This window comes from Narcine bancroftii, chromosome 12 (genome assembly GCF_036971445.1).
Source record: "Narcine bancroftii isolate sNarBan1 chromosome 12, sNarBan1.hap1, whole genome shotgun sequence".
Taxonomy (NCBI): domain Eukaryota; kingdom Metazoa; phylum Chordata; class Chondrichthyes; order Torpediniformes; family Narcinidae; genus Narcine; species Narcine bancroftii.
The window spans coordinates 6506257-6531106 of record NC_091480.1 but is presented as its reverse complement, the minus strand read 5'-3'; the positions used below and the strand labels follow the sequence as shown (position 1 = coordinate 6531106).

The window sequence follows — 24850 nt, the reverse complement described above, 5'->3', positions numbered from 1 at the left end:
CCAACATCTCCTTGCAACTCAGCCCCAGTAACATTCCAGAGAAAGACTTGGTAATATTCTCGAGGTGGCAATTAATGGAAGTTAATCAATCCTGCTCCTTCATACAGCGAGACACGTAGCCCACAGACAGGCACGAGTACACACATGCAAGGTGTTTTATGAAATTTAATGAATGTAATCATGGGTATATCAGTATGTAAACAACATCTCCCTGAGTTCCAATATTTTTCTAGTGATGGAACACTGTAATTGTCTTCTGATAGGAGTTAACCCTGCATTTACACACCCAGCCCATATCCCATTTCAAACAGTGATATAACTCAGAATAAAAAGATGATTCAATCAGATCTTTATTCTCCTCAAGAGCAATCATCTCAGTTACATTAAGCCTTACATTTCAACCATCTCAAGATGGTCCAAAGTCAACAAGGACTTTATGCAGCCAAGCTACCCTTATAATTGGGGAATCATTCCTACCAATGGGTGAACAGAAATGGCCCCACAAACAGCCTGGTCCTTGCTGTCTGCTTTTGGCACTGGCTGGGAATAAATAGGTCTGAAGAAATTGCCAGTGCTTTGAGGCCAAGTATCCACCCGAGAGGGAATATTTGAAACCAAAATGAGCAACTTCCCACAGAGCAACTTCCCACAGTCAGCACGACCTCAGGGGCTCAGCCATTATCACAGAAGCTGCTGCCATTCGGCCCACCAGATTGGTGCCAGCTCCTAACACAACTACTCCAAAGTCCCATTCCTGATCTCTCCATGTACTCTAGGCCTGCCAGCTATTCCCTAGGACATATCCCTCAATTCTCCTCTGATCATCCCGGCAGCTACCAGCAAATCTTTGGGAGCCTTGTGGCTCGGTTAGCGTAACAGTAAGTTCAACACTGTTACAGCGCAGCAAATGGGGTTCAAATCCAGCGATGTGTTTAAACTTCTTATAGGCAATGCTGGAGAAACTCGGCAGTGAACTTTATATAGCAAAGATAGATACATAACCAATGTTTCAGGCTCCAGCCCTTCATCAAGGTGTGTGCAAAATGTAGGCAGGCGCTCAGTTCGGGCACCTGCCAACATTTTGCTCGTACCCTGATAAAGGGCTCAAGCCCAAAACGTTGGTTATGTATCATTATCTTTGGAAATGAGGTACCAGTTGATTTTCTCCAGCATTGTGTTTTTACTTCAACTACAGTGTCTGCAGACTTTCTTGTTTTACTTCTGTAGGAGTTTGTACATTCTCCCATTATCTACGTGGGTTTCTTGTGCTTGGTTTCCTCCCACCGATCAAAACGTACTGGAGGTTGTAGGTCAATTGGATGGAATTGGGCGCAAATGAACAGGAGAATGTGCAAACACCGCAGAGAGCACTCAAGGCCAAGGTCAAACCCAGGTCTCCAAAGCTAAATAGTCACCATCTTTTTCCCAAGGTAGGGAGTCTAAAATGAGAGGCGAAAGGAGAAAGATGTAAAAGGGACCCAAGGGGCAGGTTTTCCATGAGGAATGATGGGTATATGGAATAAGCTACCAGAGGAAGTGTTAGAGGCAGGTACCATTGGAATGGCCAAAGGACATTTAAACAGATATGAGGATTGGAAAGGTTTAGAAGGATGTAGGTCAAACGTAGGTAAATGTCAGTTAGACAATGTAGCCAGCACATACAAGTTGGACTGAAAGGCCTGTTTCTGTGCTGTATGACAGCAGCAAGTCCCTGCTCCATTTTCTGAGCTTGGGTCTCTGGAATGAGCCTTTAATTCATAACCTTCAGAGTTGAAAGCACTGTATTAAATTCTTACCATATGTCCACTCTGCTAACCACATCCCTTTCAAGTGTTTTAAAAGTTTAGTTTAATTTTACAAAAAAAAAATCTAATTAATACAGAAGAAAAATGCTTTGCTGGAAGATTTGAAATAGAAGTTAACATCTATAATCTTTATTTCATATGGTAGAGACTCTAAACCTACTGGTTTGATTAATTCAATGTTAATCTGCTGGATCTACAATAATCATAAATTTTCACAGAAGCATTAATTTGTAAAATCACATACCTCAAAGCCTGCACTAGATTAAGATCAGCAAACTCATGAAGCTCGACAAATGCTTGGAGAACCTTAATGTTAAATTCATCTCTGCAACAAGGGAACAAAAAATATACACGTTACACAATATAATCTCTTCCATTTAATAAGATTATAGCCGACTCTGCATTTCCACCTGTCTGACATCACTCTTCAAATCACCATGCCTCATCAGAAAGTTCTCCGGTTACCGACCGCATGCACTCCTGTAATCACTCACATTGTGTAATAGTCAAACCTCCCCCCCCCCCCCTCTTTTGTTGGCCCCGAATGACCGCCCATCCGAGCTCCCAACACAACGCAGATCCTTGCCTTGGCTGGCCACCCACTCACCGGAGCTCTTGACACCCTGACCGTGGACCCTCGCCCATCCAAGCTCCCGAAGCCCCAAACCGAACGTGGATTCACCACCCGATCCTGCCCATCCAAGCTCCCGACACCTTGAACAACGCAGGTATTTATCGCAGTCAAAAGTATAACCTGTGTAAAGTCAACCCCTCCCCCAAAATTTGACCCCCAAAAATTCTATGATTACATCAGGTCCCATTTTCCTTGACCTTTCTTCACAGCCCCTATAACAAGTCCATCTTTGTGCATTTATCCAGTTGCCTTTGAAAGTTCCTATTGAATTTGCCATCAAGCAGCACAATAGCTATGCAAAAAGAATTCTTCACATCCCCTCTGACTTTTGAGCTGGGTCTTAAATCCTAAGTTACTGGCAACATGACCTGCTGAGTTTCTCCAGCATATTTGTGCATTATCAATGCTTCTGCCATTGGAAATTGTTAATGCTAAATCCTGAGCTTTGAATTTCCCTTTTGGTGATCACTTCAAGCAAACAGAAAATTCCTCTACAGAAGGCATTCCTTCTTGATGCATATTCACATAAACTTTCCTGACCAATTGCACTTACTCTACAAGAAAAATTAAATCCAGCTTTCTGCAATGCCCAAGAAAACTAATGTGAAGCAGTAAATCTCCTTCCTCATTCAGTGGTCGCTGGATCTCCAGACAAAAATGCCTGTGATCAGGCTCTCTGCAAGTTCCAGATTTCATAGTTCATCCAGGGCTTTTGGTGAAGGAAAATCCTGGATGATTTGGTGGGGACACACTGATTCACATCGGTTTTGATAAAATCTGTGACAGCCCTGGTGTAATCAGTCAGATGCTCAGCTGAGATCTTGAACACAGCCCAATCCACTGATTTGCAGAGGTCCTGTAGCTGTTCTTCAGCCTCCCACGAGATAATAAAGTAGAACTTGATATCCCCCCCCCCAACTAATATGGTGCTCAGCCCCGCCAATTATCAGTTCATGAACTCTGTCGTCCAACTTAGACAAGCTTAAGATGTGAAGAAATACTAAACAAATTTGTCGGTGTGCAAAAAGAAAATTACACAACACATCCCACACAGCCTGTCATGGGAGATACAAAGAGGATCACCCCACTGAGTCCCACAACCATAGAATCGTAGAAAATTGGTGTAGTGGACTATTCAGCCCTCCTACCCTGTACCACCATTCAAAAGGATTGTAGTTCATCACAGACCTCAGAACCCTATTCCTGCATTCTTTCCATTCCTCTTGGCCCCTTTAACCCTAAGGACCACATCCATCTCCCTTCTGAAAATGTTTATAATGAAGGGGCCTCAACAACTTTTGTGTTAGGGAGTTCCACAAGTTCACAACTCTCTCAGTGAAAAAGTATCTTCTCATCTCAGCCCCAAATTTTTTTATATATATAGTGACATACAGCATGGTAACAGACCCTTTCGGCCCACAAGCCCATACCACCCAATTACACCCAATTGACACATGCATGTTTGGAAGGGTGGGAGGGAACTGGAACACCTGGAGGAAACCCATGCAGACATCGAGAGAACGCACAAACTCCTTACAGACAGCGCAGGATTCGAAGCCCAGTCCCAAGTGCTATAATAGTGGAGCATTAACCATGCCACCCTTAAATAGCTTGTCCTTTACCCTTAAACTGTGACCCATTGTCCTGGCCTTCCCCAGTATCAGAAACATTATTCTTGATCTAACCTGTCTAGCCCTCCAGCACTATAAAAGGCACAACGTGTGCTTGATGCTTTCTCATGCCATCTTGGGACCACCCTGCTTCCCTCTCGGCCTAGAACCGTGGAATGGTGCTGGAGAAATTGTTGGTAAAGTGTGCACACTTATAGGGGTGGGAGCGTGTTTAATTAGTGTCCCGAGTAGCATACAGCCATGCCTGCACTGAGTCAAGGGATGGCAGGTGTCGTTGCCGGTGCAATTTTCCCACATTAGTCTATAAATTGTGCACGTATATTTTATTGCCACTACCACTTTCCCATGCTCACTAGAAACTGCAGGTGCATTATCTCCGCTAACATTATCTCACGCCCATCTTTTGTAAATAAAACCATTTACTACAAAACTGCATTCAGCGTCCTTGCTTTTGAGACCCAGCAAATCTATTTTCTCACTCGTAACAATCCCCTCTCATTCTTCTACGCTCTATTAGGTCATCTTGTTCTGTGTATCTATTACAAAAAATAAACACGTGACAAAAGCTAAAGTTAGAGGCTACCCTAGAATGTTAGTTAATATCTTTAGATAGCTCTCCACTACTGCTCATTAAGTGAGCAAATACTTGCCTTTCTCCCAAATAGTCCCCAATGACAGTTTTATTTAATCCTTCCCCCTTGTATAGGAACTGGGCGATATCTTCAGGAGTGTTCTGGAGAAGATCATTTTCTATTAGAAACTGAATGCCCTGTAATCCAAAGAAAACAAGTGTCAGAGCAATATTGGGATGGAATGGCAGTGTTTTCCCTGTCCGCGAAGTCAAGCCAAAGAAAAAGGAAAAGATTCCCTTCCCCCACCTCAACACTCACCTTTCCTGTTGTTAGGGTTTCTTATTCAAATCAACCTTTATCTATTGGTGTGAGACCTGTAGACCATCTGCCCCTTGATCACACTGGAACCTCACAAACACAGTGTGAAGTGGATTTCTAAAGGTGTTTTGATGGAAGGCCTCCGCTTCCAGGCTGGCTTCATCCAGAGAAAAATCTGAACTTACCTTTTCATAGAGCAATCTTAAAAGGCTGCTCCAGCATCATTTTTATGTGGAACAGCGCCTCAGTGCATCCTCCCAAGCTGATGGAGGTGGGGCAACTGTTGCCATGGCACCACTAATCAACATTGGGGAGGAAGATTTATGCATGAACACAAGGGAAGACCATTTTACCACACCCCATCTGAGTGGTATGTTGCTGATGGGGGAGATTGGTTGTAGGAAAGGGGGGGGGGGAAGCAGGTTCATAGTTCAACCACCACCAGCCCGAGCAAGAGAGCAGAGTGCCTGCGGTCCCTGGGGAAGCTCTACTCTGCATCCAGCGCACCCTCTCGGCACCAGTGTGTGAAGCTGATAGGGTGCTCCTCCTCGGGCTTGCCTTCGTTTCCTCTTCTGACCCCCGAATGCAGAGTTCTCTCTTGGGGGTGAACGATGGGGTAGGGGGAGAATAGAAGGAGGGAAATTGTTAGAAACCAGGACCGCAGCACGAAGTCATCCCAAAATTGGCATCCAACTGTGCATCCCCAAGAGGAGGCGAACTCCCCCTTGCACACGTGGCAGGGGGGTGTGGCGAAGGGGAAAGGAGGGAGAACTAGCTGTGGGAGCAACGACCTCAGGGGAGACACATTAGACAAATGTCTGCAGGATTTACCCAGGGCTCTGTCTGACACAAACTGTTTTGCGCAGATTCACTAAACAGCTTTGTTAAGTCCTGGGTCGCAAGCTGACCCCGTCATTGCAAAGCCATTAGCCTGCCCCTATCCAGCCGTTTGCAATGGCTATACATTTATGATGCATGGCAGAGCACTTCATTTCACCGCTGACACTTGGTTGAAGAGAGATTGGAGTCAGCGCCTTAGAGCTGCTCATAGAGCATTTATGATGGTAAGTTCTGCGATTCAGAGTATTTTCACCTTTATGGTCAATTTTTTCACTCTATAAAAGGGCCACAAGTCTCTGAGCCCACTCATACTTGTTTAAAACACTCCCTAACAATTGAGAAAGCTTGGCTTTTACAAATGACAAGCGTAACCAGATATTTCCAAGCAGTTACAGGTCAGAGCTACAGTAAAATACAAAGACAACTTGGTTTCAGCTTTGTGCTTATTGGAAGGTCTACCGCCATCACTGCCAGGAGTTGCAGATACAATACCGCTCACCCTGACAAGCATGCCATCATTTACTGCCAAAGCACTGGTATGAAGAGGGGCTGCTTGGACAGGGAAGCAGGGATGTCAGGGGGTATTGGGAATGGGGAGGCAATGAAGTAGGTGGAAAGTGGAAATTACTGCATTGTTTTGAAAAAAAAATTATTCAAAGGTTTCAAGTTCCATGTTTTCAATTTCATAGCTACAAACATTTTTTTTTAAAAACAGAATTAGTAGCATGGGTGGTAAAGTAGAACTTCCTGTCATACTCTGATAGACGCTGAAGGGAGCGTTTAAACTTTTATGCAGCTTGCTTTATCCTTTAACCTCAGGTATGAAATTTGCGTAGTTGAGACTGATACATTTCTGCTAAACCAATGATCATCACAAGTGCTATGGCTGACAAACTCAGTAGATAAATAATGACCAAAATGTTTATGCATGGCCACACAAGCTTAAGGGCCTAAACCATCTCCATCTGTTATAAAGAGTTGAAAAGATCTCAAATTTATTGGAATCTTTCAGAACTGAAAACGAAAGCAGCTGAATCTCGTTATTCAAATTTCAAACACTTCAATTCCTCAAGCCTACTGTCTGACTATGGGGCAACTCAGAGAGGGGGGGAACTTTTGGAGTTAAGGTATTAGTGGATATGGGAACTGCGGGGGTACTTTATGTCTTAAATGTGTTGTACATTAAGTGTAATAAGAGAAAACTAAGAGATGAAAATGGGGAAAAAGGGGATGGAGGTGGCGAAGATGTGGAAAAGAGGTGTAAGCAAGATAATAAGATGATCATGTGAATTATATGACTATAAACATAACCAAATTAAAAGGAAGGGGCTACTAAATTTATTGAAGAAGGAAAAAAAAGATATAGCATTTGTGCAGGAAACTGAAACAGAACATAACAAACTAAAGAGAGACTGGGTAGGACACGTAATGGCATCTTATAATTCAAAAGCTAGAGGTGTAGCCATGCTAATTAACAAAAATGTACCAATCAAAATAGAGGAGGAAATAATAGATCCAGCAGGGAAGTATGCAATGATAAAGTGTCAGATATACTCAGAATTTTGGAATTTGCTCAATATATATGCACCTAATGAGGAGGATCAAAAGTTTATGCAGGATATTTTTTTGAAGATTGCAGACACACAAGGAAATATATTGATAGGAGGGGATTTTAACTTTAATTTGGACCGAATGTTGGATAAAACTGGACAAAAGACAAATAAAAAGTAGCCAAATTTATGGTTAAATCAATGCAGAAAATGAAACTTATGGATATATGGAGGAGGCAACACCCAAGAGAGAAGGAATTTTCATATTATTCGAGTAGGCACAAAACTTACTCAAGGATTGATACGTTTTTGTTGTCAGCCCATATTCAAGGGAGAGTTAGGAAAACTGAATACAAAGCTAGACTACTATCAGATCATTCACCCCTGTTATTAGCAATAGAACTGGAGGACATCCCACCAAGAACATATAGATGGAGGTTAAACTCCATGCTACTTAAAAGGCAGGAATTTAGGGAGTTTGTTGAATGCCAAATTAAAACATATTTTGAAATAAACACAGGATCAGTGAAAGACAAATTTATATTATGGGACGCAATTAAAGCCTTCATTACAGGGCAGATAATAAGTTATGTAACTAAGATGAAAAAGGACTATAATCGGGAAATAGAACAGTTGGAAAGGGAGATAGTAAGTACAGAAAAGGAATTAGTAAAAAGGGATGATGTAATGAAAAGGGGAGAATTGGCGGACAAAAAAATTAAATATGAAACATTACAAATTTACAAGGAGGAGAAAAACATAATGAAAACAAAGCAAAATTATTATGAACTAGGAGAAAAAACACATAAAATATTAGCCTGGCAACTTAAAACAGAACAAGCTAAAAGAACGATACTGGCATCAAGGAAAAAGGACAAACAAATTACATATTGAGATTACATACAGAGATTAATGAAAACTTTGAAGAATTTTATGAACAATTGTATCAAACAGAGAACAAGGGAAAAGATGATAAAATGGAGGAATTTTTAGCTAAAATTGAACTGCTGGAATTGCAAGAAAAGGAAAACAAACTAATAAAACAATTTGAAATAGAGGAAGTACAAGATGTATTAAAAAGCTGCCGAACAATAAAACACCAGGAGAGGATAGATTCCCAATAGAATTTTATAAAACATTTAAAGAGTTATTAATTCCTCCTCTCCTGGAAGTTATGAACCAGATAGAAGAAACACAAAACTTGCCAGATTCATGTAAGACAGCAATAATTACAGTAATACCAAAGACAGGGAAGGATCCATCAACACCAGCATCATATAGAACAATATCTCAACTTAACTCAGATTATAAGATAATAGCGAAATTATTAGCAAACAGATTGGCCGATTGTGTACCTAAAATAGTAAAACAAGATCAAACTGGATTTATTAAGAGAAGACGAACAGCGGACAATGTCTGTAAACTTATTAATCTAATCCACGTAGTTCAAGGAAACAAGAAACCAACAGTAGCTGTTGCTCTAGATGCAGAAAAAGCCTTTGACAGAGTAGAGTGGAAATACTTATTTAAAGTATTAAAGAAGTTCAATCTACCAGAAAAATATATAAACTGGATTAAAGCATTGTATAATGGACCGTTGACGAAGGTAGCAGTAAATGGATATATATCGAATCAATTTAAATTAAGTAGGTCAACTAGACAGGGATGTCCACTATCCCCCTCATTGTTTGCCTTAGCAATAGAACCTTTGGCAGAACTGATAAGAATAGAAAATAAAATAAAAGGGATAAAAATAATGGAGAAGGAGTACAATATCAGCTTATTTGCAGATGACATCATAGTATACCTAACAGAACCAGAGGTATCAGTAAAAGAATTACATAAGAAATTGAAGGAGTGTGGAGAAATATCAGGGTACAAGATCAATGCAAATAAAAGTGAAGTGATGCCAATGAGTAACACAGACTATACAGAATTTAAAAAAGAATCACCATTTAAATGGCAAGTACAAGCAATCTGATACCTAGGGATCAGGTTAGATAATAACTTAAGCTACTTGTACAAACTAAATGATCAGCCACTAATAAAGAAATTGCAGGAAGACTTTGAACATTGGAAAGAATTACCGCTAACGTTGATAGGGAGGGTAAACTGCATTAAAATGAACATGTTCCCAAGGATACAATACTTATTTCAAACGTTACCAATTCCTTTAACAGAAAAATTCTTTAATTAACTAAAGAGAATAATAAGGAAATTCTTGTGGAAAAGGAGGAAACCAAGGGTAGCATTAGATAAATTAGCAGAGAGGTATAATCAAGGTGGTTTGCAGTTACCAAATTTTAGAAATTATTATAGAGCCACACAATTAAGGTATTTATCAGATTTTTACCAGACAAGGGAAAAAGCAGACTGAACTAAGATAGTACTGGGGGAGAAGGTACCGGAACATATACTTTATAAGTGGGATGAAAAGCTGGTGCAATATAAAAGCTCATCAGTATTGCATCATTTACTTAATACATGGAAAAAGATCCACTTAGAAAGGAAAAAAAAACGAATGATCAAATACCAAAATTATTATTGACGCAAAAACCCCTAATCCCTTTTACAATAGACAACCTTTCCTTTAGAGAATGGGAGAGAAAAGGAATCAAAAGAATAGAAAATTGTTTTTTGGGAAATAATTTATTAACATTTGAACAGTTGAAGTATAAATATGGAATAACTCATGGTACAATGTTTGCATATTGAAAGCGTATTTAAAGGATAAATTTGGAAACACCTTGAGATTACCTGAAGGAAGCAGCTTTGAATACATGATTACAGACACAAAGATAATTAAAAGATTTATAACCAACATGTACACTAAGCTGCAAGATAAGAAAATGAAATAAACTATAAACCTAAGCAGAAGTGGGAAAAGGATCTAAACAAAGATAAAAAATGAAGTAGGGGAAAAGTTATGTTCTGGAACTATGAAGAATAAACACAAGGTTACGCATGATACAGTATAATTGGTTACACAGGGTGTATATCACTCTTCAAAAATTTTAAAAATTGGGACTCTACATAATCAGATAGATGTTTTCGCTGTAAGAAGGAAATGGGAACAACATTACATGCTACTTGGGCATGTACGAAAGTAAAAACATTTTGGGAAGAATTAAATCAGATACTAAATAAAATCACAAAAAATAACATACCTAAAAAACCAGAGATATTTCTTTTAAGTAACATAAGTAGAGAATTAGGCCTCAAATTGGATGAAGTGCAAAAAAAATTAAATATGATAGCCTTAGTGATAGCAAAAAAATGTCAACTTGGAAAATGGAAGAGAGCATGAGAGTACAGCAATGGTCCATGGAAATGAATAAATGTATTCCATTGGAAAAAAATAACATATAATTTAAAAAAATAAAGTCATAATGTTTGAACAAATTTGGGAACCCTACATGGAACATGTCAGAGAGAGCTTGCCTACGACCTCCATCTCCGAAAATGATAAGAAGACAAAACGACTAGATTCAGTGGGTAATAAATAAATAGATGATGCATTTTTCTTGTTTATTTTCCTTTGTGTGAAGATATTGTATATGGTGAATATTTATGGGTTTTGGAGGGGGGTGGATAGAGGGGAGGGAGGGAAAGGGTGAAAAGACCACTGTGTAAATTTAATGAGAAGCGTTTGTACATATTTTGGATAATATGGTTCACAGTGTGAAAAATAAAAAAATATTTTAAAAAGCCCACTGTCTGACCACTGGAAGACAGTTCAACACACATCAAATGAAAGATCTACACAAACATTCAACCCACTAATCTGTTCTTAATTATTATACAGAGGAGATTGGGAAATGCCAGGTAAGTACATTTTCTGGTTGTTTGAGACTTACTCTTACATCTCTAATTAAATCTTATCCGCTGCCTCGTGATCTGCTCATTTCTGCTCCACCAGGTGTCTGATATAGGAATATCATGAAAAATCTTGAATCTGCAAAGCCAGCCATTTGAAATCGAACACTGTGCCTCAGACTCTTCTTAAATTCCTCCACTGTCACCTTCTTCTCAGCTCTTACACATCTCAATCTTCTGCTTAAGGGTAAGTTTTACATGTTTATGCCTACATCTTTCAGCATGGTGACATTTGGTGGGGGGTATGTTGGGACCAAGGAAAACTGCCTCAGGATCTTCGTGATGCCACCATCATCACCCTGTACAAAAACAAAGGTGAGAAATCAGACTGCTCAAACTACAGGGGAATCACGTTGCTCTCCATTGCGGGCAAAATCTTCGCTAGGATTCTACTAAATAGAATAATACCTAGTGTCGCCGAGAATATTCTCCCAGAATCACAGTGCGGCTTTCGCGCAAACAGAGGAACCACTGACATGGTCTTTGCCCTCAGACAGCTCCAAGAAAAGTGCAGAGAACAAAACAAAGGACTCTACATCACCTTTGTTGACCTCACCAAAGCCTTCAACACCGTGAGCAGGAAAGGGCTTTGGCAAATACTAGAGCGCATCGGATGTCCCCCAAAGTTCCTCAACATGATTATCCAACTGCACGAAAACCAACAAGGTCGGGTCAGATACAGCAATGAGCTCTCTGAACCCTTCTCCATTAACAATGGCGTGAAGCAAGGCTGTGTTCTGGCACCAACCCTCTTTTCAAATCTTCTTCAGCATGATGCTGAACCAAGCCATGAAAGACCCCAACAATGAAGACGCTGTTTACATCCGGTACCGCACGGATGGCAGTCTCTTCGATCTGAGGCGCCTGCAAGCTCACACCAAGACACAAGAGAAACTTGTCCGTGAACTACTCTTTGCAGACGATGCCGCTTTAGTTGCCCATTCAGAGCCAGCTCTTCAGCGCTTGACGTCCTGCTTTGCGGAAACTGCCAAAATGTTTGGCCTGGAAGTCAGCCTGAAGAAAACTGAGGTCCTCCATCAGCCAGCTCCCCACCATGACTACCAGCCCCCCCACATCTCCATCGGGCACACAAAACTCAAAACGGTCAACCAGTTTACCTATCTCGGCTGCACCATTTCATCAGATGCAAGGATCGACAATGAGATAGACAACAGACTCGCCAAGGCAAATAGCGCCTTTGGAAGACTACACAAAAGAGTCTGGAAAAACAACCAACTGAAAAACCTCACAAAGATAAGCGTATACAGAGCCGTTGTCATACCCACACTCCTGTTCGGCTCCGAATCATGGGTCCTCTACCGGCACCACCTACGGCTCCTAGAACGCTTCCACCAGCGTTGTCTCCGCTCCATCCTCAACATCCATTGGAGCGCTTTCATCCCTAACGTCGAAGTACTCGAGATGGCAGAGGTCGACAGCATCGAGTCCACGCTGCTGAAGATCCAGCTGCGCTGGATGGGTCACGTCTCCAGAATGGAGGACCATCGCCTTCCCAAGATCGTGTTATATGGCGAGCTCTCCACTGCCCACCGTGACAGAGATGCACCAAAGAAAAGGTACAAGGACTGCCTAAAGAAATCTCTTGGTGCCTGCCACATTGACCACCGCCAGTGGGCTGATAACCGTGCATCTTGGCGCCTCACAATTTGGCGGGCAGCAACCTCCTTTGAAGAAGACCGCAGAGCCCACCTCACTGACAAAAGGCAAAGGAGGAAAAACCCAACACCCAACCCCAACCCACCAATTTTCCCCTGCAACCGCTGCAACCGTGTCTGCCTGTCCCGCATCAGACTTGTCAGCCACAAACGAGCCTGCAGCTGACGTGGACTTTTTACCCCCTCCATAAATATTCGTCCGCGAAGCCAAGCCAAAGAAAAAGAAATTTGTCCAAAATAATGTCTTGTGAAATGGAATTTCTTTATGTTGGTCACAAGGTGGGAACTGGCTGCAGCTGTCATCGAGGAGTGGTGGATTGGCAAACTAACAGCAAGATGTGCCAAATTTTAAAACTTTTTTTTTAACCTATTACTTTATTCTTTTTAATTTTAATTTTTATTTATTTTCCTCAACTTTTTTGCCATTTGTTTGAATTCCGGATACCAGGGTCACTGACTTACACAGACTCCTAGCCCAGCAATAAAACAACTTTAACATTCTGTATTCAAATCCTCCCCTTTCCTTCACTAGAAATCCCTCCAAGCATGCAACTCACCAAGCTCGCAGCACTTCTCCAATGCTGGCTTGTAATGTATCCAGGATTGTTCATCTGCTACGGTCCTGATCTCTGGAATTCCATTCTTTGATTTCTCTTCCCCTTTTCAGATATTTACTACTTTAGAAAACTGAGGTCAATGTAACAGGAGGGGGTTATGCTTTCATAGATGTACCATTAGTTAGGTCAAAGTAAGACCACTTCAGGAAATGTCTGTACAGCACATGAAGCAAGGAAGATTCACCAATGCAAGAAAAAAATCAAAATAAGGCAGTGTTTGTGGTTAATTGTTCATTCAGAAATCGGATAGCAGAGAGAAAGAAGCAGTGCTTGTCTTCAGGTTCCTGTACCTTTTCCCCCAATGGAAGCAGACTGAAGAGGGCATGGCCTGGGTGGTGGGGGTCCTTGAGAACAGAGGCTACTTTCTTAACACACTACCTCTTGTCGATGGAGGAAGATTAATGCCCATGATGTTGCAGGCCGAGTTAACAACCCTCGGGTTTTTTCTTGTTCTGAACGCTGGCACCTCTGTAACAGACAGTAATGCAACCAGCCAGAATGCTCTCCATGGTACACCTGTAGTAGTTTTCAAGAGTCTTTGGTGACATACCGAATCTCCTCAAACGCCTCACAAAGTATAGCCGCAGGCGAGCCTTCTTTGTGATTACATTAACATGGTGGGTCCAAGACAGATCCTCAGAGATGTTGACACCCAGGAATTTGAAGTTATTGACCCTCTCCACCACTGAGCCCTTGATGTGGACTGGTTCATGTTCTCCTGACTTCCTCCTGATGTCCACAATCATCTCCTTGGTTTTGCCAACATTGAGTGCAAAGTTGTTGGTGTAAAACCACTCAACGAGCTGATCTATCGCCCTCCTGTATGGTTCCTCATTGAAGTTTATGATTCTGCCGACAACCATGGCGTCACTGGAAAATGTTTAGATAGCATTGGAATTGTGCCTGATCACACAGTCATGGGTGTATAGTGAGTAGAGCAGTGAGCTAAGTATGCCTCCTTGAGGAGCACCTGTTTTGATCGTCAGTGAGGAGGAAGTCGTTGTTTCCAATTCATTCTGACTGTGGTCTTCCGATGAGGAAAGGTGCAGAGGCCAGGGTTTGGAGTTTGTTGACCAGCACTGAGGGAATAATGGTGTTGAAGGGTGAGCAGTAGCTTTATTCCTTCTACAACTAGTGTACTGCATTTGAATTGTCAACCTTGGTGTAAAATAGGAAATACAGCATCTAATTGTCACAAAAGCAAGCTCCCACACACACTGAGATAACGTGAACAAAAACAGTTCAACCTTTTGACTAAGTGCAGAGATAAAAAAACAGGAACAACTGGATTCTGAACAATTACAATCAGGAAACAATTTCTTTAGCAGAGTTTCCAATCCTAATTAAATACCACAAATTTGAGGTTATTTTATTTATAGAGTGGCATGCCAGTGTGCACGAATGTAGGCTGGGCTACAGCAGCTTAATCCCAACAGAACAGATTGGATAGAGAACACGGGATATTGGGGTTATCGGTTTCAAACCAAGATAAAGAAATTTCCTTGCACAGAGGGTTCTCATATACCGAGTGAGATATCCATTCATTGAGGGCACAAGAAAGTGGAATTAGCCAGAATCACTCTGATTGCAAAGATGGCTCAAGGAGCCACGTTGTTGTCTCCTGCTCCAATTTTTAGGTCTTGGTCTGAGAAGCACACTAATAAGTAATGGCCAGAATAAAATATTCATTAACCAAAGAGCAGAAAGATGGACAAGGATCTCGAATAAAAACAGAAAGTAAAGGAAATGCTCAACAATTCGGGCAGCATTTCTTGAGAAACCTAGTTAGTGACTCAGGTTATTGACTATCCAAGAGATGTGACCCTTACCTTTTTGGGATCCATGTTGAACTTCTTTCGACCCATTGCCATTTGTTTATTCCTTTGGGTTGTTTTACTGTAAAGGAAGTGAAAAAAGAAGTGAGGAATCTTAAGTGAAGTCACTTGTATTTCACCAAGAAACACCATGATCCTGAGCTGGTCCTCTTGCAGCATATCCAATGCAACATCAAAATGTTGGTCCTTTGTCTAAATCAGTGATTCTCAACATTTTCTTTCCCACTCACATATCACCTTAAGTAATCCCTTACTAACCACAGAGCATCTATGACATCCTATACCATAGGAGGTATGTGAGTGGGGGAAAAAAAGTTGAGAACCTCTTCGACGTGAACAGGAAGAAAGGCTGTGGAGAAGGCGATGGTCAACATGATTACTTCCTAAGAGTGCTTGTGTCAGTTGTCAGGGTGGTTCTCTTCCTTCTAAGTACTTAATGTTAAACATTTCTTTTCATAAAAATAGGCTTTAAAATGGGATTGAATTTGGAGTCCGACCAATCAGAAGCATTGTTTCTGATGGGCAAGAACGGCAAGACTAGAGAGTGTGCATTAGAAAAATTACCTTGCCTTCTAATGCCTTAGATTCATGTTGAATACCCTCCAGATATGCATGCAGTGGGCTTGGATTTTTTTTGAAACCATCCTTCATAAAAGTAAACAACTGGCAGGCAGACATTGTTATACTCACCGCAACAAAACTATAAAATGCATTGCCTAGTGGAAAGCTGAGGTAAAAGTATGATAAAAAGGTGAAAAGGGATCAGAAGGATGCAATCACAGGATTAGATGGAGTTTATAGAATTGAAACGAGCTCTTTAGAACCCAGATTACAAAAAATTGCTGCAGACTCCTAGAATACAACTCACATAGATTAAAATTGGAATTAAATTTCCCAGCATCTTCAGTGCTGCCAGGAATTGCAGAGTTTAGAGAATGAGTCAATGGTGTATGTCTAGGTGTGGTGTGTCTGATGTGGGGTTGAAGGAGTTCCCCTCATTTCTCTGCACTTCTGTTTTCTGCCGCAATGACTTGCCAGAAGGCAGGAGTAACCAACCGACTGGCGATGTTCGAGACAGGACTAGCACAAGCTGGGAATTGAAAAATCAGTGTCCCTGGATTATGTACTCAATAAAAGAAACAAGCTGAGCAGCAGTGAAACAAACAGCGCAAAACTGCAGGAATCACAAAATTAGAACACGCTTCGCTGACCTCCATTGCTTCGCACTTCATTCTCTCTTTGAACAGAAACCAGGAACGTAAATCACACACCAATAATCACTGCTCAATTTTTCTCCTCAATGCTCTGTGCCAAATCCCATTCATTGTGGTACCCAAACCGGGTGGATGTTTTCAACATGAATCGAAGACAACAAAAGTTTCTTGGACTTCAACTAAACAGAAGAGCCGGTGTTCTTTCATCACTCAAAATTCAAGAGGAGCAGCAAGTGAGATCGGCTGGAATATTGAAGTTAAGCTCAGTTACTTGCACACTGGGGTTATGAAACTCAAGAAGGTAAAATGGCCCTTTTACTTTTCAGTTCCATTTGATTCATGAATTGTGCACAGAACTTAAGATGAATCCATCCACCACCCCCCCCCCCCCCCAACCCCTCTGCCAAATGCTGGTTCCTTGCCTGTTAGTCTCACATGTCCCATCTCGAATTTCCTCCCAACCAGTAGCCCTTCAGGACCAAGTAATAACATGGCATCACTTGAAGAGATTTTGCAGTGGACCAATTACAATCACAGTGTCTGCAAACTTGCGTGTTTCACAACCTCCAAGATTTCTTGTACTCTTCTAACACTAGTCTCTTCAGCCTCTAGATTTCTAGAGGGCAGCCATACTTTTTCAATTAATCTCCGAAATAATTCCCAAACCCTTTCTTTCATCAGAGATGTTCTCAAATCCTCTTTTTCATAAAGTTTCAGGTTATCTGCATTAACATTTTGTTGTGGTTCAGTATCAAATAATATTTGAGAGCATTCCCAAATAGCTTCCTGGAACATCATACTAATGGAATCAGCTCTATATAAATAAAAGTGATTGCCAAACAGCATTGCTACAGTAGATGCTTTAGGCAGACAATTGCTGGACTAGGTATTAACTCCCTCTATCTCAAATCATTCAAGAGGTGAAATATTGTGACACCCAGCTAAAGGCTTCAGCATTACACATCAAGTGTTATTAGTATATTTTTTTAAATTTGTATATTCCACACATCCAAGTTACCCACATATTAACACAGCAAATTTAGATAAATGTCAATATATATTATAATCTTTAGAAATTTCTCACAGCAGAGCAAAATCTAAACTTTTTTTTAACTGCACAGAATGTTTCCCCTATAAAATGTTCAATTTAATTCAATCTATAGTTGTTTAAAAGAGGGGAGTTAGTGCAATCTGTCTAATAAAATATAACCTAGATAGAGCAACAGTATATTTTTTTAATTTAAATTATTTTTTTTAAAAATATTAATTTTTTATGGGACAGCACTGTTAAGCACAACACTGTTATAGTGCCAGCTATTGGGACGTGGGTTCGAGTTCTGCAGCATCTCAGGAGTTTGAACGTTCTTCCCATATCTGTGTGAATTTTCTCCAGGTGCTCTGGTTTCCCCCTCTGTTTGATAAGTACTGGGGTACAGGTTAATTGGGTGTAATTTGGCGGCATAGGTTCGTGGGCCGAAACGTCCTGTTACTGTGCTGTATCTCTAAATTTTTTGATTTAAAAATATATTTTAGGGATTTAATTATCCTTCATGCTTAACACTTCCATCATTATTGTACTGACAAGCATGTACATAACCCATTTTAGTTGATCTTTAGAATAGTTTTTAATTAAACATTCAGGCAAGAGAGAAAAGGGTTTAAATGGCAACTCACCTTTCATCATTACAAGTTAGAGTTTCAATTTCATTCATTACTTCAGCGATCTCGTCTTTCAACCTCTGTTTAAAAAATTAATATTAAAATTTTAAATACAATTATACAAGACAGCTTAAACCAGGAAAATGCAACAAACACACACTATTTCCAAAATGAATCCAGACACCTCTGAAGATGAAGTTAATGATGAAATGCAAAATGCAATATAGTAAATCTTATTCATGTGGGAAGCAGCTGCAGACAGACAAAATAAATCACTCCCCTCTTCCAACTCCCCAAGGGAATTCAACCTACTCTCCCAGGATCCAGGCTAAAATTAGGAGCAAGGTTTTAAAGCAATACAATAATGCAAAGAGGGAAATACCACAGAATTTTTTCCAGGTGAATAATTTGAGATACATTCCATTCTCAAATTATTGCACCCTAAACATTTCTATACACAGCAAATGCAGTGGATTCCAACTTGTCCTATTTTACAAATAGATAGCAACGGAAATCAGTCTGTTCAATTACTTGCCACAGTTACATTATACATCAACTCATACACACACACTAGAAGGGAGTGAGGGAGGGAGAGAAGGGAGGGGGGAAAAAGGGGGAGAAAACGACACTGTATATATTTAAGAAGAAAAATGTCTGTATGTATCTTGGTCAATATGGTTTATGGTGTGAAAAATAAAAAAAATTTTAAAAAACTCATAACACACACACTCAATTTATGCATCTTGTAAAATTACCTTGGATTTGTGTTACAGTGCAAGAGTGAAGTGTACTACATGCAATACATTCAGCTAAAGTCCAACAATGCTTAAACAAATTGCTTCAAGCTGGGTAAGAACTTTAATGGTTTCTGATACACTCCCACACCACCCCACAGTGAAATAGAAACAGTCAACAATAAAGGCTTCAGGAGAATGCATCTGTTCAATCAACAGACAACAGATTAATCCTGATGTTGGGGGGGAAATTAAGTGATACAATTTCATGGAAATATGCACCCAATTTGGTAAAAGAAAATCACTGCTCATTAAGTCTTCCCATTTGGAAGGACAGTCACTAAATTTGAAAAGAGCATGAGAATGACTCTGTACAATGTAATAGACTTTGTAAATGTTGACATAGGCCACTCCCAGTATAGCATCAAAAGTGCAGGAGCTCAAAAGGGGAAAACTCCCACCACCTGCTTTGGATTGGTCAATGAATGAGGCTTTGCCAGCTTTGCCCACTTTCCAAAATCAAATTAAATCAATATCTACATCATGGGTCATGACCGAGATGTAGATTCCAATGGACTATGATAATGTGGGCACATTTGGGAAACAACAGACATTAAAAATAGAGAATGTCCAGATGCTGTTACTGTCCATTTCAAATAAATTCAAATCCTCTGTGACTATCTTTCAAAGTGTGGTTGCCACAGAGACAGAGAGCCAAAGCACAATTTCAATTTTGCTACGCTTTTCGATCTGGATGTCTTTTGATCAATTCCAATGCAGATGTGCACCAATTCAAACATGTAGACTGAAGCCAAGGTTAAAAATCTCTCTCACAAAGGTGGCCTGAAATTCCTAATAAAATTCCTGAGGTTCAGTGCTAGTATTTACCACAGCTATATATCCTTGTTGAAAATTACACGCAATGTTCAGTGGACAATTTCTTTCATTTTGTCATTTTTCCAGCTCACTGCAGAAATGCCAGACAGACCAGCTTCTAAAAATCAATAGGAACAAATTTGATTCACCTTTGACCACAGGAAAAGTATAAAAACACAAAATTGTTAGTCTTCCTTTTAGTAACAAGCTGGATTTATAGTGACCAATATAGTGAAGTGTCACAATGTGCTTCATGAAGCATTAACAAAAAAAAATGGGAGGGGAGGAGAGGGTGGGGGTAAGTAATCAGTATTGGACCAGAAGAGATTTATAACAAACAACTGTACACTTTGAAGAGGAAGATCTTCAGGGGATTCCAAAGCTCAAGATCCAACTGACTAAAAAGGGTATAGTCACCAATTGTTGGGTAAGTGAAGACATTGTGTAAAGCATACTCACCTCAATGTCAGCCATCAGTTCCTTCTTCCTGCGTCTAATGTTCTCCAACTCCTCCCTCTCTTCAAAGGATAGCTCTACTGGTACTGTGAAAGGAGGTCATTTAAGTGAGTGCAATTTAAATAATAGAAGCGCACATTAAATTTGAAGCAACACAATGCACAGACGAAATCTATGTACGCAGGGTTTATGAAACTCGTGCAATCTATGCACGTGTATATTTAAAAATTAATTTCAACAGTTGCAGTTTTTACTCCCGTTAGTCAAACACAAGGCAAGGATGGTCTCTGAAGAAAATCAAAAATCACATGGTGTTCATGTCAAAGAAATTATTATTCAATATACTTTCTAAATGACAGCGAAAATCTATGCCAGTCTAGTAGTATCCAAATCATTGGGATACAAGTTCAAATCCCATCTTGGCAATTTGGGGATTTAAATTTAATAAATTTGGAATAAAAAGCTGTAAAAAAAAAAAATCAACTGGCTCATGATGCCCCTCAAGGATGGAAAGATGACATGTATCTCTAGACTCACAACAATGTGCTAAGCCTTTCAGTTCGATTAGTTGGACTATAAATGCTGGCCTTCCAACTACACACACATCCCAGGAACCCAAAAGAACTGTAAGACTCTACAGGATGAAAGAATGCAAGTGCAGCATTCACAATCCCACACTTCTAGTTTTTGCTTTTCTTGACTGTACACTGTCTCCCTCCTCCCAATGCTTGTGAACTAAAGCAAGATGTTGAGAGAACCAATATTGTTCAACGTTTCCATTAATGTAGCTTTCTCTCCACTTGCACTGTACCCAAGTTACACCAGAGGAACCATTCAGGTTAAGAGCTGCTAAATATTCATGTATTAGTCGAGTTTTTTGGAACAATTTTTTGGATCAAATTTGGGGGGAGGGGGTGTCAACTTTTACACATGCATTAAGTAACTGCGTCATTCAAGGTGACAGGACCTCAGATGGGCAGGCAGACAACTTTTACATGGGTAACACAGAAAACACACGAGTTTTGGACCCAAAAAAGGGGTCTATTACACAGGATTGACTATTACATGAGTATATATGGCAAATTTATTCATAGCAAACAAGGAATGAGAGCTGCCCTCAGAAATTTTCCTTCTTTCACTAGTCAAAAGGCACCAAGTTCAGCTGACCTGTCCAAAGACCCGAAAACCCGGATGGAATCTAGCAGATGCACTCCAGGCATTATTGCAAACCTGGAAAGGTATCTGTAGCACAATTCACAACACAATACCCCTTCTGTCATTCATAAAAATGGTAACCACTCCCCCTTCCAGCCAAGCTTTATCAGTGAAGTCTATGTCAATGCCACCCACACCACCTGTTCAAACTTGACAAGGATAAATATTGTTTTTCCAGGGTGACATTAAACATCAATTTGTTCGGATTTATAATTTTAAATGGCCTTCACTCGGCTAGTTTTACTGGAAATATGGAATTAGCTCCCTTAAACAAAAGGGAAACTTGTAAATACACAAGAGGCCAAGCAGCATCTGGATCACCTTGAAACAGCAATTCATACATATGCTGCTCTTCACCAGCTACAGCTCAGCCTTCAACACCATTATTCCTTCAGTGCTAGTCAAGAAGCTACAAACTCTAGGCTTCTGTACCCCACTCTGCAACTGGAACCTTGACTTCCTCATCAGAAGACTATGAATTGGAAACAACGTCTTCTCCTTACTGATTATCAAGTAGGGCACATCCCAAGGATGCATTCTTAGCCCACTGCTCCACTCATTATAGGCCCATGACTGTGTGGCCAGGCACAATTCCAATGCCACCTACTAGTTTTCCGATGACACCACAATTGTCGGCAGAATCACAAATGGCAATGAGGAAGTGTACAGGAGGGTGATAGATCAGCTCGCTGATGACAACAACCTTGCGCTCAACATCAGCAAAACCAAGAAGATAATTGTGGACTTCGGAAGGAAGTCAGGGAAACACAAACCAGTCCTCAATGAGGCCTTAGTAGTGGAGAGGGTCAAGAGCTTCAAATTCTTGGGTGTCAACATCTCTGAGAATCTGTCCTAGAGCTTCCACGTTGATGCAATCACAAAGGAGGCTTGTCAGCAGCTATACTTTGTGAGGTGTCTGAGGAAATTCAGTATGTCACCAAAGACTCTTGAAAACTTCTATAGGTGTTCCATGGAGAGCATTCTGGCTGGCTGCATCACTGCCTGGTATGTTGGCACCAACTCTTGGGACAGGAATAAGCCCCAGATGGTTGTTAACTCGGCCTGTGACATCACAGACACCAGACTTCACTCCCTCGAGGACATCCACATGAGGTGGTGTTTTAAAGCAGCCTCTATCCTCAGAGACCCCACCACCCACGCCATTCCTTCTTCACTCTGCCACCATCAGGAAAAAAGGTACAGGAGCCTAAAGACAAGCACTCAGCGGCACAAGGACAGCTTCTTCCCCTCGAACATCAGATTCCTGAATGATCAATGAACCAAAGACCCGGCCTCACTTTTCATGCACTATTTTTTTTTTATTTATAGTAATGTTGTAAGATCTAGAGAGCAGAGTTAACAATTCAGAATCAGTATTAAATTCTGACTGATCTAGAGAGCAGAATTAACAATTCAGAATCAGTATTAAATCCTGATTGATCTAGAGAGCAGAGTTAATAATTCAGAATTAGTATTTATTTACTCCCCACAGATGGTACCTATTCTCAAGTTCTAAGACAAGTTTGCCTGCATGAGGTAACTTGGGGTTAATGGTAAAACTCTCACTGTGAGGAGACATGGCTTCAAACGTCCAGCATTTTCCAACTGTATTACAGATATCCAGAACACAGAACCATGCTTTCGTTTCAGGTTTTATATAGAGTCGGCAAGGCAGATCAGTGTTTATAAAAAGGTAAACTGTTTCAACAATTTTTTTTTGTAGAGGGATGGCAGGGAATAGCTGTGGACCACTGTTCAAATACAGAGCCGAATGCAGCATGAGCAAGTCTTTTCATTTTGCTCACCAGTCCTACACAGACCTATCCTGTCCATAGCCTCATCCAAGGCCAAATACAGGTGTGAAGCAGCTTTAAACCTGACGTTGATAAAGGTACTATTACAAGGTTTAGGTTGGATTTGGTCGGACACATGAATAGGATGGATTTAGAGGGATTTGAGCCAAAGGCAGGCAGGTGGGACGAATGTGGATGGGACATTTTGGTCAGGATGGTCCAATTTCCACCTGTATGACCCTCCAGTCCCCTGCTTGCAGCTCCTTACTGGCGTTGCTTTTCTCTCTACCCTATCCCCTCCCCCAGTGGTCTCTCCCTCTCCTCTTCTCACTCACTTCCACAGCTTCTCCCCTCCCCTACTTTCATTAGGAGGTTGACCGACCATTTGCATACTGCTGGCCCGCTCGTGTTCCTCCACCCAGCAATTGCAGCAAGCGGTTTATCAATCGGCGGGTAAAATGTATTACACTCGCCCTTTGACGCAAAATGCGACCCTAGTATTGACTCGGAGCAGCGAAGGGACCAGGGCGACGCGCAGGAACGACAGTCCCCTGTTAAATCCAAGCATCTTCCATGCCCGGCGAGACGCGAAACCTGGCAATAAAGTGACGCGGGGATCGTTTCCCGGCTCATCGTTTTAATGTTTTAACCAGAGACCACATCCTAGGGTCGGATGCGCTGGCAGTGGGGTTTTAGAGAGCTGCGAGGCAAGAAGATCCCCCGTGGGATCTTACCCCTCAAATCCGAACGTTTCACTCGGTCTAAAGGAGATCCTCGGGATAGCAAGAGCGGCCAAGCCCGACCCATCCCCCACGGCAGGCTGCCCAAACCCTACGAGTGCGCGCCGCAGCTCACCATCGGGACAGCCCGCGGACCCTCCAGGAGAGAACGGGACAGATTTTAACCCCGTTACAACCCAGGCAGATGGAACGCGGTGGCAGTAAAGCAGAGTGGATGGAGCTCACCCAATATGAATAACGCCACAATTATACTCAAGACAAGAGTCTGGAAAAACAACCAACTGAAAAACCTCACAAAGATCAGCGTATACAGAGCCGTTGTCATACCCACACTCCTGTTCGGCTCCGAATCATGGGTCCTCTACCGGCATCACCTACGGCTCCTAGAACGCTTCCACCAGTGTTGTCTCCGCTCCATCCTCAACATTCATTGGAGCGACTTCATCCCTAACATCGAAGTACTCGAGATGGCAGAGGCCGACAGCATCGAATCCACGCTGCTGAAGATCCAACTGCGCTGGGTAGGTCACGTCTCCAGATTGGAGGACCATCGCCTTCCCAAGATCGTGTTATATGGCGAGCTCTCCATTGGCCACCGAGACAGAGGTGCACCAAAGAGGTACAAGGACTGCCTAAAGAAATCTCTTGGTGCCTGCCCCATTGACCACCGCCAGTGGGCTGATATCGCCTCAAACCGTGCATCTTGGCGCCTCACAGTTTGGCGGGCAGCAACCTCCTTTGAAGAAGACCGCAGAGCCCACCTCACTGACAAAAGGCAAAGGAGGAAAAACCCAACACCCAACCCCAAC

The 24850-nt window shown here is 41.4% G+C and overlaps 1 protein-coding gene across 4 annotated transcripts in view; it reads right to left on the bottom strand.

The window, feature by feature from the left end:
* LOC138747086 (cytohesin-3) overlaps window positions 1–24850 on the bottom strand; it is an 88795-nt gene that overhangs the window by 25136 nt on the left and 38809 nt on the right. For 3 of the 4 annotated variants that reach the window (XM_069906027.1, XM_069906026.1, XM_069906028.1), the window contains 5 exons: window positions 20297–20379; window positions 18243–18307; window positions 15349–15415; window positions 4721–4839; window positions 2050–2130 (listed from right to left, as the gene is read on the bottom strand). In XM_069906027.1, coding sequence (XP_069762128.1) covers window positions 2050–2130; window positions 4721–4839; window positions 15349–15415; window positions 18243–18307; window positions 20297–20379 — 415 coding nt within the window. Of the gene's footprint in view, window positions 1–2049; window positions 2131–4720; window positions 4840–15348; window positions 15416–18242; window positions 18308–20296; window positions 20380–22281; window positions 22385–24850 lie in introns of those variants that run through there. The other variant, XM_069906025.1, reaches the window with a different exon arrangement.